Here is a 20,603-nt window from a genome sequence, read left to right on the forward strand (position 1 = left end):
CAATTGCAGTACATTCGACCATGGTGCTCCTTGATTGTTCTGGCCTGACTGATGGCAAAATTGTGTGAAAACCGTCAGTACTCCAAACAACTGGAAACATCCCTTTAATTCCCTGCAATTCCGTCTTTCCAAAGAATCCAAAAAATAACATTCTGGAAATAGTGGGGAACCAAGGGTCTAGCGAGAATGAAGAACTTAAAGAAATAAGTATTAGTAAAAAAATTGTACTGGAGAAATTAATAGGACTAAGTCGACAAATCCCCTGTACTTGATGGCTGACATCCTAGGGTTTTAAAAGAGGTGGCCACAGAGATAGTGGATGCATTGGTTTTGATCTTCCAGAATTCTCTAGATTCTAGAATGGTCCCCGTGGATTGGAAGGTAGCAAAGGTAACCCCGCTATTCGAGAAAGGAGGGAGAGAGAAAACGGGGAACTATAGACATGTTAGCCTGACATCAGTAGGGAAAATGCTAGAATCTATTATTGGGGAAGTGGTAACAGGGCACTCAAAATCCTAATATGATTGGGCAGAGTCAACACTGATTTATGAAAGGGAAATCTTGTTTTGACAAATCTGTTGGGAGCTTTTTGAGGTTGTAACTATAGCAGGGGGAACCACTGGATGTAGTGTATTTGGATTTTCAAAAAGCATTTGCTAAGGTGCCACACACAATTGGGGCCCATGGGATTGGAGGAGGGTAATATGTTAGCATGGTTTGAACATAAGAATATAAGAAATAGGAGCAGGAGTAGGCCATTTGGCCTTTCGAGCCTGCTCTGCCATTCAATAAGATCATGGCTGATTTTCTACCTCCACTCCACCTTCCCTGCACTATCCCCATATCCTTTGATTCCCTTAATATTCAAAAATCTATCGATCTCTGTCTTGAATATACTCAACGACTGAGCCTCCACAGCCCTCTGGGGTAGAGAAATCCAAAGATTCACCACCCTCTGAGTGAAGAAATTTCTCCTCATCTCAGTCCTAAATGGCTGACCCCTTATTCTGAGACTGTGACCCCTGGTTCTAGACTCCCCAGCCAGGGGAAACACCCTCCCTGCATCTACCCTGTCAAGCCCTGTAAGAATTTTGTATGTTTCAATGAGATCACCTCTCGTTCTTCTAAACTCTAGAGAATATAGGCCTAGTCTACTCAATCTCTCCTCATAGGACAATCCCCCCATCCCAGGAACCAGTCTGGTGAACCTTTGTTGCACTCCCTCTATGGCAAGTATATCCTTCCTTGGGTAGGAGACCAAAACTGTACACAATACTCCAGGTGTGGTCTCACCAGGGCCCTATATAATTGCAGTAAGACGTCTTTACTCTTGTACTCAAATCCTCTTGTAATAAAGGCCAACATACCATTTGCTTGCTGTACCAGCATGTTAACTTTCAGTGATTCGTGTACAAGGACACCCAGGTCCCTCTGAACACCGATATTTCCCAATCTCTCTCCATTTAAAAAATACTCTGCTTTTCTATTTTATCTACCGAAGTGGATAACTTCACATTTCTCCACATTATATTCCATTTGCCACGTTCTTGCCCACTCACTTAGCCTGTCTATATCCCCTTGAAGCCTCCTTGCATCCTCCTCACAACTTACATTCCCACCAGCTTTGTATCATCAGCAAACTTGGATATATTACATTTGGTCCCCTCATCCAAATCATTGATGTAGATTGTGAATAGTTGAGGCCCAAGCACTGTTTCAGCATTGGTTAACATTTTCGGTTTGGCAGGCTGTTGCTAGTGGGGTACCGCAAGGACCAGTCCTTGAGCCTCAATTATTTACAATCTATATCAATGACTTGGATGAGTGGACCGAGTGTAAAGTTAGGTGGCAAAGTAATGTGCGAGGAGGCTGCAAAGGGATATAGACAGGTTAAGTGAGTGAGCAAGAACAGGGCACATGGAATATAATCTCTACCCCAGAGAGCTGTGGATGCTCAGTCATTGAGTATATTCAAGACAGAGATCGATAGATTTTTGATATTAAGGGATATGGGGATAGTGCGGGATGGTGGAGTTGAGGTAGAAGATCAGCCATGATTTTATTGAATGGCGGAGCAGGCTTGAAGGGCTGAATGGCCTACTCCTGCTCCTATTTCTTGTGTTCTTAATACCTCATTCCCAACAATTCCCCAAAGGGAAAGAATTCCAACACCAACAATGCTAAGAATTCTTTAATTTCTAACAATATAAAGAATCCTTCAATTCCCAACAAATCCACTGTTGTAAAAAAAATCTGAAATTCCCAACAATTCTAGCAATATAAAGAATCCTCCCATTTCCAGTAATTCTGGCAATGTAACTAACCCTTTAGATCCCAATCTCAGGATTACAACACATCCAGCCATGTAAAGAATGTCAGGTTTCCAACAAATACAGCAAAGCAAGAACTTGTAGCATTTCTAACAATTTCAGCATTTTCAAACATTTCTGCAAGCCAAAAAATTAACAACTTTAAAAATGGAAAGAATTTTAGGCAGTACCAGAGTTCACGCCAGAAGTGTTTTAAAGCCAAAAAAAATAAAAGATGACTTAAGGAATTGAGGCCTCTCTGACTGAGAAGAGCAACCACCCAGTCTGAGTGCAAAGGCACCACCATCTTTCTGACTGAGCAAGCACTTGTGTATCGCAGCCTTTTTCTCTGGGCGTTAAGGCCTGCACCATTCGCCAGTTATAGGTTCCAGCTGCCGGTGTGGAGTAGGAATGGGTCGGGGAGTGGTGTGAGCAGCTGCAAATGGGAGCAGGAGCGGCAAGGTACTAAAGCTGAAAGAGGTGGCGACAAATTGGCCGGGGAGTGATCGAGTGCTTGGGACTGGTGAGCACTGTGCAAAGGGTAAGCCACGAGTTAGATAAAACCAGCTTGCAGGCTGAGAAAGGGTTTCCGAGGCAGCAGACCCCCAATGACACCATTACATTATACATCGAAAATAACCTTTCGAAGGATGCATTTATTTTATAATAAAATGTGAAGACCATGGAGAGGCTGGAAAGAGCAGTGAAGTAGCCGGGAGAGGCTGCAAAGTGTACTGGAGGGCTGGATTGGGAGAGAGGAGATAAAATCTAAGTGGGCGGTCGAAGCATGAACAGAAATGTAAGCCGGGCAAGCAAGTCTTGGAGGACAACAGGTAGGTCATGAAACTTCAAATCAGAGCGACCTTCATTTAATTGCTAAAGCAGCGGCTGCAGCAGATCTAAGGATTCAGATGTGTTGCTATTGACTAGTGTAGTTGGGTGATGGGAGCAGGAGGTGCTGCAATGCCACCAGTGTGATTGATGCAGGTTTTGATTCACAAGACTTTCAGTCAATTTATCGGCACTGTCATGTAGCTGTGAACATGAAAAGTGTGCCTGGAAGAGAGCCTGAGCTGTGACACCGTCCCACTGCTGCAAGCAAATAGCTTCGAGAGTTGGTGTTTCAAGCCAAGATCAGCCAGTGCGAATGGACATAGGCATAGTTTTCCTGCCTGGATCCAGACTAGATGCTAATTTTAATAGTGAAGTTGATGGGGTATGGTAGTATAGTGGTTCTGTTACTGGATTAGTAATTCAGAGGGCTGGACTAATAATCCAGTGAATGAGTTCAAACCCTCTGTGGCAGTCTGAGAATTTGAATTCAGTTCAAAAAATCTAGAAATAAAAATCTGGTACCCGTAAAAATAACCATGAAGCTGTTGGATTGCCATAAAAATTAATTAATGTCCTTTTTAGGAAGGAAAACTGCCATCCATACCCAGTCTGGGCCTATATGTGACTCCAGTCCCACACTAACGTGGTTGACTCTTAACTGCCCCCTGAAGTGGCAGCAAGCCACTCCGTTGTACCAGACCGCTACAAAGAATAACGAGATGCATTGTGGGAGTACCCTCACCATACACAATGCAGTGGTTCAAGAAGGCCCACCACCACCACCTTCAAGGCAACTAGAGAGGGGCAATAAATGCTGGCCTAGGCAGCGACGCCCACATCCCAAGAATATTTCTTCAAAATTCTGCAAAAACAAGTGTTTTTTTCTTGTCCATTTTATCTCTCCCCGCCATCTCTCCTGAAGGTGTCGATTCTTTGCTAGGATATGGTTTCATGGATGCCTGGTCCCTCCAGAACCTCGCCCATGTGCCCATCATATATCTGAGCCTTGACCGTGAATGTTAACTGACTTTGTGACCACAGGTTGAACGAGCCCGGTGTGCTCTGACCTGATGTCCACATGTACGCACTTTCTAACGGGGTTCACTGTATAGCGACTAGTAGTGGCAACTCTGGTTGATTTCCCCGCTCCGCTTCACCATTCCCGTTCCCTCCTCTAATCCACGGGTGCTGAGGCCAATTGTAGCACACCTATCGCTGTTCTAGCTGAAATCAACTAACTCCGCAGAGGAGGATATAACCTGCGATTCTTTGACTGTGTGACTTGGCTAGTCACTGAATAAACTTACTGAGCCATCAAGGGAAGCAAGTGTGAAAATTTAAGAAAACACTTTTTACCTCCCTATTCTCCTATAACATCTATGAGTGGCCCTCCTGCAAGAACTCTGCCAGTAAACCAGAGTTGCATGGAGTGACCCTGGGACGATGGCTCCCCACACACACACACTCTTGCACTTACTGCGGCATAGAGTTTTCAGAGATTAAAGACAATCAAGTGACCTGAGTGTGCTTGATGCATTAGAAAATACTTTGTGTTGCACATTTTTCTTTCCTGCCATCCACAGTAAACAGTTTATCTTAAGTGATGTTGGCCTATTTGAAACATTGTTATAATGCCAAAATTTCATCATTTTAATCCCTATTCCAATTATGAACCTACAGCACTGTTTCAGAACTTAAATGTTATTTTTGTAAAGCATACAATAATGGCTTGTTTAGACTTTGGAGCTGGGGTTCAGTGTTGCAACTTGACGCACAGGTCCGAAGTCATCAAATTTACTGTCTTTTGGGGTCAGTTCAATGTTAAAGGCTTTTTCACAAGTGTGTCTTCATGCGGTCTTTGGAGATTAAACATTTACGGGATAATCTGTTCATTGGAAAGGTGAGTCACATTCAGTGCTCTTTCTAACTTCCATCATTATATGGATGTGCTCTTTTGTGAACAAATAGGAAAGAAAATCTACTGATTTAATTTTTTTAATTGTACGTTTCAGAGCGTCTGCACTGTTTAATCAGTGTTCAGTTCATGACTTAAACTGTTGCTCTTGTATTAAGGTGGCGCACCTATTGGGAAAGAGGTGGAGTATTTGCATTCTTTTCCAGTATCCTGATATCGCCGCAGCTCAACAGTACATCTCATTAGTTGTCTGCAGTAAGAAGGATGAGGAAGGTTCGCTCCTTCTTTGGCCCATCAGTGCGTGGCCAATACGTCATTGAGCAGGTATTTGTAGCCAAGACCATTAATTGAGGTGGATATAAATTTGGTGGAGTTGTAGGGCTAATTTAAATAAGCTAAAAGTGTGATCTAATACAGTAATCTTATCACCTGTTCCTCCTTTGTTCCACCCCCAAAAATACTTGAAATGAACAAATTGCATTAAAATTTGGGTATTTTAAACTATTTTAACACTATATTTTAATTCTGTATTTTGTTTATTTGAATTGGTCAATGCTAGCTTGTGACAAGTAACAAGAGATATAGGAAGTTTGATGCTCTTGCTGCAATGTCTATTGATTATCTTTCTTTTCTTTCTAAAGCAGTTTGAATGTAGGGGAGTTGCTACTTAAATAAAATCCAATGACTGCCGAGTATGCTCTTGGGATTGTAACTGAACGAGAAAATTTTATTTTCCTTTGGGTAGAATTGAATAGGCTAGGTGTTTAATGAGACTCGTGAGATGCTGAAAGGGACAGGTAGTTCTATGATGAGGTCCGCAAGGTTTTGATTAGCTCCAATGGCAGAGTAACATCCAAATGCACTCACCAGGCATGACTTTTCTCTGTTCTTTAAATCCAGCTGCAACGTAGCAGTGGTCCAGTTTTGTTTGGCGGAGGAAGGGAAACTGACACTGGCCATCTATCATCTGCAAAGTTTTAATGGACCAGTATTAATGATACTAATGGGTAAGGGTGCCGGTCAAAGGTTTCATCCCCAGCCTGTACTGATTTAGCTGCTCTCAGCCAGACAGCGGTCGGGGAGCTAGAACTGCAACTTGGCTCAGCACTTTAGATCAGCGAGGTGGAAAAATTAGTTCTGGTTCCCGCTCCTGATTTCTAACCAGCGAACTCGGCTAAGTGAGGGTAGGACTGGGTGTAGCTATGATACTTGTTGCAGTTGAATAGTTTACCAACACTTAGATTCCAGATTCACACCTGAATAATGGCCACGTGAAGTACCAGAGGACACCTAGCATCCATAGAACAGTAGACGTTAACAAGAAGTTTATGTCTTCAGGAAGGGAAAGAACTACAGTATTTAAATCCTTCCAGCTGTATTGTATGAAGAGGAGTGTTTGCAATGAAGGTGACAGGAAATTCCAGAAGTAATTCATGGCTGGGTATGGAAAAGAAGTTTCAGAATTGGTGTCTCTTGTCTCTAAGTTGAGTTGCGTCAGAGTTTGTAATTACTCAGCAAAGATTATCTAAACCCTGTTGATTTTCATTAATTTGGAATGTGGACAACATGACAAGTATGTCTTAGAGTCTAAGATTCAGCTTTAGAAAGAGCATATTAAGGCAGGAAGCGAGCTGTGGGACCTCTGTTTTGTGAAATTTGCATCAAGAGTTTGAATGCCCTTTTATAAATGCCAGGATAATATACCCTGATTCACTCTAGATGGAGATCAAAAATGAAATGCTCAAGTTCAGCAATATGGAAATGCAGGGTGCGGTACTCAAATTATTCAACATCATATTACGTTCAGGCTGTTTTCCCGATATCTGGTGCCAAGGACTAATCTCCCCCATATATAAAAGTGGAAACAAATCAGACCCAAATAACTACCGCGGCATCTGTGTCAACAGTTGTCTAGGGAAGTTATTCTGCAGTATTCTAAATAGTAGATTACTTGATTTTCTTAACAAACATAATATCCTCAGAAAAAACCAAATAGGCTTTCTTCCAAAACACCGCACCGCCGACCATATCTATACCCTTCACACCCTCATTGAAAAACATATACACCAAACAAAAAATGGGAAAATATTCGCCTGTTTCATCGACTTCAAGAAAGCCTTTGACTCTATATGGCACGAAGGGCTCTATTATAAACTTCTTCAGTGTGGAATAGGGGGCAAAGTCTATGACCTTATTAAATCAATGTATCTGAAAAACAAATGCGGGGTCAAAATTGGAGACAAACGCACCGATTTCTTCACCCAGAGAAGAGGCGTCCGGCAGGGCTGCAATTTGAGCCCGACCCTGTTCAACATATACATAAATGAATTAGCAGACATGCTGGAGCAAAGCGAGTCACCAGGTCTCCGTCTCCTGGATGGAGAAGTGAAATCCCTGTTCTATGCGGACGACCTGGTCCTGCTGTCTCCCACAGAACAGGGATTACAGCAACAACTAGACCTACTCGACAAATACTGCCAAAATTGGGCTCTAACAGTAAATCTAAAAAAAACCAACATCATGATTTTTCAAAAAAGGCCCAGATGTCAGGAAAACAAATACCAGTTTACCCTCCGTGATACCACTATAGGACACACTATGAGCTACACCTACCTTGGTCTAACTATTACAGCATCAGGGAGCTTCAACATAGCAGTGAATGCACTAAAAGAAAAAGCCCGAAGAGCCCTATATGCAATAAAAAGAAAATTCTACAACATCCAAATCCCAATCAAAATCTGGCTCAAAATATTTGACAGCATAATCCTGCCCATTGCACTGTACGGTAGTGAAGTATGGGGCCCGCTAAATCACCAAAGCTACACCAAATGGGAAAAACACACAATAGAAGCCCTACATGCAGAATTCTGCCGAAGCATCCTTCGCATCCAAAGAAAAACGCCAACAAATGCATGCAGAGCCGAACTAGGCAGATACCCACTGATAATAAACATCCAAAAACGAGCACTAAACTTCCTAAATCACCTCAAATCTAGCTCCCCAGACACCCTTCATTTCAAAGCATTTCAGACCCAAGAGCTAAACCCAGAAAAGAGTCCCCTGAGTCAGCTGCTACTGAAACTAAGTACTCAGCCGGACCCTGACCAACCCCAGACCAACACAGCCGTCCAAACACCAATCCGAGTGAACCAAATCATTAAACAATGCAAAGAAACCTACCTGGAACATTGGAACAAAATAACCGAAAGCCAAAGCAGATTAGAATGTTACCGGGCCCTAAAAAGAGAATATAAACTGGCAGACTACCTCACGACCATCAGAGACACAAAACAGAGACAGACCCTCACCAGGTACAGACTAAGCGACCACCAACTGGAAATTGAAAAAGGCAGATACAAGAAATCCTGGCAGCCTAGAGAGAATAGAATATGCGATCAATGTCTGGCCGGCGAGGTTGAAACAGAAATGCATTTCCTCCTAAAATGCGAAAAATTCAACACATCAAGAAACATATTATTCAACAAGCTAAGCCAAACAACCCCAGATTTCAAGGAATTGGATGACCTGTCAAAATTGAGATTAGTCCTAGGAGAAGGAGACAGACCATACCTTGGGGCCAAATATGTAACAACATGTCACAACCTGAGGACTGTTTAAAATTAAGACTGTTTAAAATTAATATTGAACGTACCAAATGAAGTACAAAGACTGTTTAAAATTAATATTGTCTAAAAGTAATATTGTATGTACCCAACAAATGTCAAATCGAGTGACACCTACAGAATGTTGGAAAACTGTACCTTTTTGCTATGTAAGCTTTGGCAATATGGTTCTCTGTAAACTTTCATGCCAATAAAGCATTTGAATTTGAATTTGATAAGACCAAAAAGCATGAAGTACAAAACTGCTGTTTGGTCCATCAAACTGTAGAAACTGCTCCACAATATCAGCAGAATTTTTTTGTCCGGGAGTTACAGCAGAGATCACACAACCATTTTTGGAACCATTTCTACAATGCAAGTTCATTAGTCAGCTGGATGGATGACGACTGTGGTAGTAAGCCAGTCATACAGAGTCACTATACCATATACTGCAGCAGAATGGGATTGGGTGTGTACACATGTTGGCTCACTCCACCCAGATTCAGAATGGATCAACAGGCTGTTTCATTTTACAGCAGTGCATAGCTGAAAATGAAAATGTCGACACATACTGGCAATAGAACATAATTGCTCTTTTTATATTGAAATTACTAGCACAGCAGATCATCTTTGGTATTGTGTGGATGGTCCCTGCTCGTGGTCTTACTGTGCCTGTAACCAAAGTGGACTAAATTGAAATGCTTGAGCACGCAGCAGTACTTGCGCGCTTATAGTAATGGAAATCCAGTGCTATAATGTCACCCAACTGGACAGACACCTTCGAACCAGTAAACTCCGAGTTGACCCCCCCCCCCCCCCCCACCTTGACGAAGCTCATCGTTTCTCTTTATCCATATTCTTTTATTTATTGTGATGTCTGATATCTTCGTGGTCTTTTTGCAACTTTTCCTGTACCTGTTGACTGATTTTATTTTTTGGACTCTTAGTCACTTGTTAGAGCACAGGTTTTCACACTTTGGGAACTCGTGGGGTTTGGGGGTCTTGCATGTCAGGATGTTGGTGTGCTCAGTCGTCTTCTGAGTTATATTGCCACTCAGGCATTGATTTGGAACCCAAAACCACTTTGCATTGATGCGCGAGCAGCCGTTGTGTTGTGTTGTGGACCCAGATTATAGTATGCAGAAATAACAACAGAAAACGCTGGAAAAACTCGGCAGGCCAGGCAGCATCCGTGGAGAGAGGAAGAGAGTTAACGTTTCAGGTCTGGGACCCTTCATCAGAACTGGAAAAAGCTGGAGATGTAACCGATATTAAGCAGGCGCAGAGACGGGACGGGATGAAGGAACATGCAGTGCTTTTGTAAGAGACAGAAAAGATTAAATGTTGCAAATGGGAACGGCAAAATCATACAGCATGAAAAATGGGGGCAGGAGTTATAGTCTGAAATTGTTGAACTCAATGTTGAGGCCAGAAGGCTTTAAACTGCCTAATCGAAAGATGAGGTGCTGTTCCTCGAGCTTACGTTGAGCTACATTGGAACAATGTAATAGGCCGAGGACAGAGCGATCAGAGTGGGAGTGAAGCGGTGAATTAAAGTGACAGGCGACCGGAAGCTCAGGGTCACCCGTACGGACTGAACGGAGGTGTTTTGCAAAGCGGTCGCCCAATAGTATGCAGATTGGGCATACAAGGCTATGTCACAATATCACCGTACAGTGTTACTGGTTTATCAGCCCCTTCATCTTTCAGAAGTTGATTGTAGAGTTAATTGTGTGTAATTTTTTCGAGCCATTCGTATTGCAGTTACAGAAATGCAGGTGAGCTTCTTTTCCTGGAAGAGGAGTCAGTCTGGGGTTCCTTGCGTGTCTGTTTGTGATTACAGGGTGGCATTGACATGGGTTAAGTGATCTAATGTCCTGCCATGCTCTCTTAGGCTGTGCTGTATCAGGCAATGTTCATGGTACTTGGGGGCAAGGCAAAACTCCGAGGTTTTACTAAATCCAGTTTTACTGAGTGATTTCTGCGAATTGTTGTATGTACCTAGCTGAACTTGACTGATGTCTGACCATGGCTACTTCAATTTGGTGGGGAAGAAGGAGGTGCCTGATAGAAGTTACTGCTTCAAAATATTTATCCTTAATATTTTGTGGTTAGGAAGAGGGAGTTTGAAATGTGTCAACTTATGGAACATTTTTTTTGGTGCCTATCTGATTTTTGCAAAGCAACTTGAATAATGTTTCGATGTGTGGAGTAAATACAAGAGTAAATACAATTCTATTAGAGGGAGCCAGTTAATACTGGTTCAGTAAGCTGAGGACAGGTCTTTTTTGTTGTAAAATGACCATTGCCAATCATAAGTAGCACTTGGCTTTTCTCTGTAATGAATAAGTTTCTTTGTTACTTGCTTAAACTTCTGTGTGTTTCTAAGTAGCTCTGAAAGTGCACCAATCTTCTTGGAGCTGCCTGTTGTAGTTCTAGAAATAGACTCGTAAACTTAACGGAGTCCTAGAATCCAGCTTTAAATGGCCTGACATTTTGTAAGGAAATTTTGTTTTTAAAAATCTTGCAAAATTGGATCCTGATAGATTAGTTTTGACTGTTGAAGGTGCTAATAATTCTGTACCTGAGCCAAATCTGAGATGGAGGATTGGGAAGGAACCTTTGCAGCTTTTGAAGTCCCTCACTGGAGGGTGAGTGATGTAAAGTCTTGTACCGTACAAGTTTTATTCTGTAAAATTAATTAATTAATCTGTAATAACCTACCTGGTGGGTAATAAATGGTTAACAACCAAACCATGTGGTGTTACTAGGATTTCTGTGAAGAGTGGGAGTGGTGAAATGTTCATTCCATATCCACTTGTACTGTGAAAAACACCTAGCAGTACAATTCTAGATTTTGGGTTGTGTCTGGGAGAGCATTTTAAACGATATAGCAATAGGCTTCGGTTCAAACAGTTATGGTCTTGTCACTTGTGAGGATGAGAGCAGTTTGATGTGATGAATTAAGGACATTACAGAAGAAGTAAATTGTTGAACATTAAAGTGTATTGGTTGAAGTTTTTCTGTCGGATATTAATATGCTTAAAAAGCTTAACAGCTGCATTGTGCCTTCTGCCCTCACAAATGGGAGACATTAACTGGACACCATGGGTAAAAGAAAATGTGTTGCAGAAGTGAGGCACCTGCTTTCTGTTTGTGCCACATATTGGCACTGAGTTTTTGCAAATTGTATATCTTTGTGCCATATAATTAAAAAGCATGCAACTATTTTTGATAGTGCATTGCCTCTTACATTTAGGTGTGAGACCACCAACCATTTGCAGATTTGATGAGGGATGATGATCTGCACTTGGTGACTAACTAGGTCCTCCTTAGGGGTAAGTGGGATTTTACCCACAAGTGGGCTCTCTTTGGGTTTAAGGTGGAACCTCCTTTTCCTCAATTGTGTGCTGCCCCCTTGGCAACATTATCCACAGACATGGGGTCAGTTTCCACATTTATTCTGATGATGATGTCCAGCTCTGTGTCCTTTCTCAACCCTCCCATTGTCCTGTGCTGTCAAACTGCTTGTCTGACATTCCGTTTTGGCTGAACAGCAGTTTCCTCCAGCTACGTATTGGGAAGACCAAAGCCAAGGTCTTTGGCTCCTGCCGCAATCCCAGTACCCTTGCAGCTGAGTCTACCCCCTCCCCGGCCACTGGCTCAGGCTGGACCAGACTGTTTGCAGCCTTGGCGTCCTATTTGATCCTGAGTGGAGCTTTCAGTCCCATGTCCTCTCCATCATAAAGACTGCCTACTCCCTCCTCCATAGCATTGTCTGTTTCTGCCCTTACCTCAGCCCATCTGCTGCTGAAACCATGATCGATGCTTTTGGCACCTTCCGATTCGACTGTTCCATTGTCCCGCTAGCCGGCCTCCCATCCTCCACCCTCTGTACACTTCAGCTCTTCTAAAATTCTGCCACTGTATCCTATCCCGCTCACCCATTACACCTGTTCTCACTCCGCAGCATTGGCTCACGGCCCCCACAACACCTTAAATTTAAAATTCTTAGCACGTTTAAATCCCTTCATGACCCCATCTATCTCTTTGCTCACCAGCCCGACAATTCCTGCTCCTCTGAATCTGGTGCCTCTGCATCACCACCCCCCCCCCCCCCCCCCCCCACCAAATCATTGGTGGCTGTGCCTCCAGCTGCCCAAGCTCCACTCAGGAATCCCCTCCCACCTCCCTCTCCTCCTTTAAGACCCTCTTTAAAACTCACCTCTCTGGCATAGAATCCATTTTCCCCTTATGCCTCTATGAAGCACCTTGGGAGTGTTTTTCTATGAGAGACGCTATACAACAACAATTTTCATTTATGCAAGTCCATGTTGTTTGATTTTTTAGCTCTCCTGACTCAAGATGATTATTACTGTAGCTAATTCTAATGGGAGACCTCCTCCCAAGTGCGTTGAAGTAAGTTTTCTACTGCTGCCTGTTGTGTAGTCATATGCAGCATGTGATGAGATGTACTCAATTAATTTTTTTCTCATTGGGGAGTATCAAATGCTCAGCAGTTATATGAATTAAAATATTCAAGTGCATGTCACGTTAACTTTTTTTCCTCAACAGCGGTAGTGAGCTCTAGGCTCTCTTTCACTTGCATGCAAGTCATTATAACTCTATTTATAATAGTTGTGGTTATTCTGAAAGAGCAGCTGTAACTGATGATTAGAGAGCTTTTCTACGTCCTCACCCTCTGAGCCAAGTGGTTGTGGGTTTGCTTGGGAGGGGAGCAAGTCTTGATGAGGATGTTTTCTTATGGCTAGTTTAGTTTCTGAAGATAGTCTATGGTTTTTTTTTCTTTCATCCTCTTCCCCTCCTGAAGATAATTGACTTTGTGTGGGTGTAGTTCTACAGAGACTAGATGCCCATTGATATCTTGCCCAGGTAACTATTAATGATTCATATGCTAGACCATGGTGTCTGTTGGATTATTCAAATGCTGTGAAAATCACAACTGAATTTGATCCTGCGCAAATCATTTGCACCCTTTTAACAGGATTTGCTGGATAGTGATCACGAGCAGGACTTTTAAGACCTGGAAACAACTTTGATCACAACAGTGGCAAAAACTCATTGAACCGAAAATTGATCCCAAAAACTAAGACGATAATACAGCCTTTGTTAACCAGAGTAGAATATATTTCTGTAATCCATAGCCATTTTTTTAAACAGCACTGGGCTTTTTGGACAGCGGGGGTCTGATGTCAACTGTAGTTTTTGGGAAAGAAGGAAGGTGAGTTAATGGACGCAATCTCGGTTTCCTCCCACATAAACGACATGTTCAGTCTGTATAGGATGCACTGCGTGGTATTACAGTACACAGACAAAAAGACTCTGTGTTTGACCTTGGTCTATGCTAAGTTTGCTGATATCAGCTGGTTCAGCAGTTAGGAAGCGAAAATTCACCTCCAGGTCCAGGATATATAGAGAGAAATATTAGCTGGGACCCTGTTTTTTTTACCTCTAACAATTCAGGTCAGGAGAAGTCTGATTCAGCTGTGATACTTTGCCATTGAATAGTCTGCTGGTACTCACTGTCTGCACTCAGACATGAAGAATGGCCGGAGATGGGGAAAGAAGGTTGTTGGTACCTTTGGGGCTACACCCCTGCAAGAATCTGCACCTCCAGGAGAGAAGGGATAATGCCTGTGGGTTTTATTCACTTGCGTTCCCAGTGCCCCTGCCATTTATTATATATTTTTTTAAGTACAGTGTGATTACAGGAATATAATCCTCTAGTTAACAAAGGTTGCACTGTATTCTTGGGATTAGTGGGATTCAATTTTCAGTTCACTCTGTTTTTGCTGGTGAGAGCCTGATTTATAATTGGAATTTTTCCCAAGTATTAAACTCCTTGATTAAGTATGAAGGCAGAACTTATACTTTGAGGGCCAAATCTATTGCCAATATTCACTGAATCATTTTTATTTTTACAAATGTTGGTAACTAGCTTCTTGATTGGGTATCTAATTCTCCTCCTGATAGTGAACCTCTTCTGTGGATAATGCCTAGTTTGATCACTGCCTTCCTCTCGCCAGCAGAACCAGAATTGTTGCATCCCCAGTCTTGGGATGATGAGCATTACTCCAATAGTTTTGCAATAGATGGGCTTGGTTTTCTAATGGAAAGAGCATTCCTGTATTTGTGGGCTACTTGCTACATTAACATTTTTTCCCTTTAGTTTTTTTTCTGTTGATAGCTTCACTAGCACAGGTTCAGTTCCAGAATACCCTGTTGACCTCTGTTGATAGAAAATGGTACTGCAATCAAATAGTTTTTACCTCATTCACTTAAGTTTGATCTTTTTGCAGATGTCCTGGGCTTGGCTTGAAGTGGCCAGGCTGTGGTCTGAGTATTACTGTACCAATGCCCCAAATACAAGCTCATTCCCTTCATAGACCTGGATACTGTTGCTTAAAATAATTTTTTCCCCTCTTTCCCCATCCTCTTTTTTGGAGAACAGTAAAGGAGAGAACTGATCTGCTTAACCAACTTTACTCTGGTTCTAACCCTGAAGTTTGTTAATTTCCAATTCACACTTGCTTAAACATTGTTCCAATATTGCTTAAAGGTGCTTGCACTTTTGGGACTGTTGGCTTCCTGTGATGAATCCTGTGTAGTCCTTTGGCTTGCAGTCCCTAAGATTGTTACAAGGCTATTTAATTTGGATGAGTCATTTTAGTATTTGAGGGAAATGACTTGGTACACAAATCTTCCTTTTATTACTGTTTTTAAAGCTAGTTGATTGTTAAATATGTTTTGACAGTATCTGCCAGTTTTAAAATAAATTTGATCAAAGCTAATAAAATTGCACCAGCAATAATTTCTAGTTCTAGCAGTGCAGCTGATCATCTTGCAAGTTTCCCTCCAATTAAGATTTCATGGATGCTGGTGGAACAATGTCATTAGTTGTTTAGACTGAAAACCATTTAACAGCTAAACAATTGCCCCATTAATTCTTTGCAGATAAGCATTGTTAATTGGTCTGGGAGGTCACTTTCTAAAAAGCTGCACTAATCCAAGTCCTAAAAGCAACGTTGGTAAGTTTGAAAAGTGCACTTGAGGCTGAGCGAGGACTGGACAGAACAAGAGTGCAAATGTATGGATAGCGCTGATTATCAGTAGGTGACTGAGCTGCCGTGTAACCAACAATGTTTAACAGCAAGGCGTTAACCAACAAAGGGAAGAACAATGCGACCTCTAACCCTATTCCCAAGCAGGTACGGAGGGTGAAACTGCACTTGGTTGGCTGAAATTGCTTGGATGTGTTGTAGAATGATTTTAGGGTGGTCTTTTTGGACCATGTTCATAGTTGTATTGTACAGAACAGGAATATAGCAGTATCAATCCAAACTTTTCATTTCTTAGTATATGAAAAGGTTTTTCTGCTGAGCTTTCTAATTCTATGTGGTTCACAGCAATGTTGTTTTAGTCCCAGAAACCATTTTAGTTTTAGACTCTTTGGATATTGAGTTTTAGTCTTGGTATATTTATAGTGTTCAGAGGACATTTAGTTTTAAACATATTTTTTGTTCCCAAATTTTAATTGTCTTTTAGTCCTGGAAAATATTTTAATCAGAACATTTACTTTCTGCTTTTGATATTAGTGTTGTTTTTTCAGGATTTTCTTAATTTATATTTCAAAACATATCAACTGTTTCACTTCTCAAGTCACAAAAATGTGGACTATTTAACTGGTGTTCTAGTCCTAGAAATAATTTTAGTCTAGTTATACTTCTCCAAACCTATTCAGTTTTATTCAATTTTTAATTTTCATAATTTAATCCTAAATTTAGTTTGTCAACAATATATCTTCCTTACTTTAGATGACACAAACCACACTGGTTTACAATTATCATGATACAAACGAGGAGAAGCAGCAGTTGTGTTTTTTATTTTGCTGTGTGTGTCTGTACCAGGCAGAGCATTGGCCCATATCCATGTCGCTGTACCAGGCTGGAGTCTCCCCTCAATATCCACGTGTCTGTTTTTGTTTTGGCCACAGGGGCTTGGACAGATCAATTTATTCATTTTTTTTATTCCTCAATGTTTCTTTTGCAAGTTTTCCTCATTTAATATCTCCTTTTCCTCACTCGGTCAGTTGAAGAATGGCGCCTCTGACAGTGCAGCAACCCCTCAGTACTGCACTGGAATATCAGCCTACATTATGTGCTCAAGTTGTGGAGTGAGGCTTGAACCTGTAGCTTTCTGATTTGGGTGAGCGTGCTATCAACTGAGCCAAGATAAATCATACCCACGTTATCTTGTTACTTTTTGCGTTGGTGTGCACCTGAAACCAATCCACATCAACGCAACTGAGGCAGTGTCGCTGCTGCACAAGACGCATTTAAGACTTGGTGTTCTTGCCTTTGTGATGTGTGATGGGATTTTTTTTGTGTATTATGTAGATACTTTTAAATCAGAATTAATATGCCGTGCTATTTCTGTATGCTGGAAATAGTGGGCTGAGCATGGTGGTATGCAGCCTTGTCGCACTGCTTAACCCTGAGCTGTCCCATTGCCACGGGAGTTTTGTTGCAATTCCAGAACATTACCCACTTGGCCTCCTTTCTTACTCCCTCCACTACTGAAACACTCATCCCCACCATCACCTCGAGGATTGATTTCTGTAATGCATTCCTTTCTAGCCCCCTCCTTCTCTGCTTTTCACACATTCTGGATAATCCAGGGCTCTGCTTCCTGAGTCCTCCTCTTCACAAAGCCCCATCTTCACCAAGCTCCACTGACTCCATGTGCTCCACCAAATTAGCTTCAAGACCGTTCTCGTTGTTTTCCGACCTCTCTGACGCCTCACCTCACCATATATGGGAAACCAGTTTTCCAGCTGCACGGCATATCCCGCACCCCCTCTTCCTCTGGCTCCAGATTGTTGATCATCTCCTGTCCTCCAGGACACACTCTACCAGAAGCACTCCTAAATTCATTATTCCCTACTTGCCGTCTGCCTCTCCTCCTTGTAACGTGCTCTTCAGACATTCTTTTACACCAGGAAGATTACGTCAATGTAATTTGTCACTAAACTGTTTTCCCACTGATTAGGATCTCTTCACCACAGGGTCATAATTTAGCAACAACTTGATTGTAAACTGGCTGCTGAATTGTCTCGGGAGGGCTGGGTGTGGTTGTATTATTTCACTGACCAATGCAACCTATTTTATCTGAACAGTAATTGTGATGCGTTTAGTGCCGTTTCTTGACACAAAAGGTGGAATCTCTGTTGATGGTTTTTTCCTTCTCCATCCTTTTTGCCATCCAGGCATTGCAATTTTGAGGGGAATGGGGGGAGAGGCGTATAACCATGCGTCTTACTCGAGGCTGGGGATTAAAAGAGGGCAATGACTGAAATGTGAAAATCATTATGAAAAATTATTGCAGATTTCAGTATTTATACTGATCCTCTGGAAGGTCAGTAATCCTGTAAATGTAGCTTTGTTTTAACCTGGTAATATATCATGGATTCCTCGTGATTGATCGGCATCAGCACTGACGATTTCTGGATTTCTTCTTGGTTTATTAGCTGGTTAAGGAGGGCAGAAAAGTTGTTCCTGCAGCTCTGTCAATGCTGCTGTGTAACCAGTGGGTAGGTATGAAGGAGCAGGAGGGGATTACTGTCCTGATAATTAAAAAAATATATACCTGTGTATATATTTTACCCTCTCTTGTGGCAGAATGGCCTCCACTCATCACCTGTCTGCCCCCACCCCCTCCAAGTGGTAACAGCAATGTTGTGCACTTACCATATCGGGGAAGTGCTAGCCAGATCCCACACCTACCCACCATATGGCATGGTGCATTGGTTGAGCCAATACACTGTGCAACCCAGTTAAGTTGTTTATAAACACCGGTAAACATGCTGATCCCAGATTCTTGAAACCAATCTACAGTAAATACCCTTTCCATTTTTCTTATGAATAGCAGATCCAGTTTGCTGACCAGAAGCAAGAGTTCAACAAACGTCCAACAAAAATAGGTCGTCGCTCGCTTTCTCGATCAATCTCCCAATCCTCAACGGACAGCTACAGCTCAGGTAGGCGCTTCCAGGGCTTCAGTGAGATGTCCTGTATATACGCACATGAAAACTGTTTAGGACAGGAAAAGACCATTAATCCCAATAAGCTCATCCCTTCTTCATGGACCAACGCCACCTTCCAGCTTCTCATCAAATCCCCAACTTCAGTTCCCCAAATCCCATTCCTCATTTGTCGTACTTGAAGTCATCGTCATTGCTCGCCTATGTATCTTCTCGGGCAATAATCACCGTCCTGTAACTCAGTAACCAGAACTGTGCATGTAGTACTCCAGATGGAATTTCCCAATACCTTGTGCAGCAACAGTGCAGCCTCTTTGATTTGTACTGCCTGCCTCTGCTGATGCAGGAAAGGTGATGTACCATTCACTCCCCTGTATTTAAAAGACATAAAAACATATACACAGGTTTGGTTGTGTATAGATTTCATAGGTAGAACCTTTGAGTAATTGAATTATTTCTGTATTAAACATTACATTTTTGTTTAGATTGAATCAATAGATCTATAGTGGCAGCAATGCAAAGACTACAAGCTGGCTGTTCTAACCAGTTAGTAGAAATACTGATCCCAGCATAACTGTGGCAAAGTAGTTGTGTTTGATTCAAAATTGCACTGAATTTGGTGTGTGGTTTTTAGATGGTGAAAGTATATTAGTGGCACAGCATGCTGGGTATCTGTGCATGATGCAGTGCAGTTTCAGTTGCCTCACCCATTTCTTTGAGTTTATGATCACTGCTACTTTGCTGGGGGAGATGCTGAATGGAGATCAAGGGCCTCCTTACAGAGGGGGCAGGGAGGAGGGAAAATCAGAGGGCGAGTCATTTTTGGGCCAGCATTGCTGGAGACCTGGTGGTAGGTTGCCTGTTCATTCAGTAATTGGTGTGTTGTCCAGGGGCATGGGTAGAAGATAGGTCGATTTCACACCTTCCCAAAAATACAGGGACAGTACCAACTTAAATACATAAGATGCCAGTCATTAGCACGATCCAGTTTATTCTGTAGTGCCAGTCGACAGCAAGACACAAGATGCAGTTGGGATGATTGATAGGGTGGGGTGTTCACAGGAAACATCAGCACTCATTGATGATATTCTGTTCTAAAGTCGTCATACCATCGCAGGTAGCTTGAATTAGAACCTAGAGAGGGGTCTAAGTGCACGAATAAGGACCTGTGGAGATAAATGAAGAGGACAGGAAGTCAAAGATCAACTGGGTTGCGTCTCCTTCAGTATGTTTCCACTCTTGGATGGGTGGGTGTCACGTATTCAATTTTTTTCCCCAGTTATCTAATGTTGAACCGATCAGCCTGTTCCATCTCTCCCAGCTTTCATTCAAACTTTTTTTTTAATTGCCATCCCAAGCACTTCTCTACCTTTTTCAAAAAAAAATTTAAAAAATAAAAATAAAAAATTCTGACAATCCATCTTTTTGACACAACTTTTGGTCACAGTCCATGGCTAGGCACCCATTCACCAACTTCTGTTTGTGGAGCACTTTGGGATACTTTTTACATTACACGTGCTATATAAATGTTGAAATATAGACTTACCATAAGCCTGGCAAGAGTGTTTCTGCAACTTCTAAATACCACAGTTATTTGCTGTTTTCACCCATGACAGTTACCAGTCTTGGGACTGCTGCAGATTGCAATGTACCTATGCAGAGTGGCTTCAGGTTGAAGTAAATCACTCCCAGTATTGTTGATTTTTTTTTTCTGCAATACCATGACTTTGGCCAATTTCATTTTATCCTCTGAATGAAACATTCCATTTATTATAAATGCAAGAATCTGAAAATTCAGCACCGTGTGTTGCCTGTGCAAAGGATTAATCTGAATAGATCAGTGCTGTGTATTGATGCTGTACTGTTGAGAAGAAAGTCTCGGT

The 20,603-nt window shown here is 42.0% G+C and overlaps 1 protein-coding gene across 9 annotated transcripts in view; it reads left to right on the forward strand.

Moving 5' to 3' along the window:
* The window catches only part of LOC147105836 (S-adenosylhomocysteine hydrolase-like protein 2), a 95,911-nt gene that overhangs the window by 36,014 nt on the left and 39,294 nt on the right, over positions 1–20,603 (forward strand). For 5 of the 9 annotated variants that reach the window (XR_015081600.1, XM_086010614.1, XM_086010616.1 and 2 more), the window contains exon 2: positions 18,606–18,717. Coding sequence is in view for 8 of the 9 variants with exons in the window: in XM_086010614.1 (XP_085866740.1) it covers positions 18,606–18,717 (112 nt within the window). In the remaining variant the exon portion in view is untranslated. Of the gene's footprint in view, positions 1–15,710; positions 15,890–18,605; positions 18,718–20,603 lie in introns of those variants that run through there. The other 4 variants (XM_086010615.1, XM_086010618.1, XM_086010621.1 and 1 more) reach the window with 2 other exon arrangements.

Source organism: Somniosus microcephalus, chromosome 17 (assembly GCF_052327205.1).
Source record: "Somniosus microcephalus isolate GS21.2 chromosome 17, FLI_Smic_1.0, whole genome shotgun sequence".
Taxonomy (NCBI): Eukaryota; Metazoa; Chordata; class Chondrichthyes; order Squaliformes; family Somniosidae; genus Somniosus; species Somniosus microcephalus.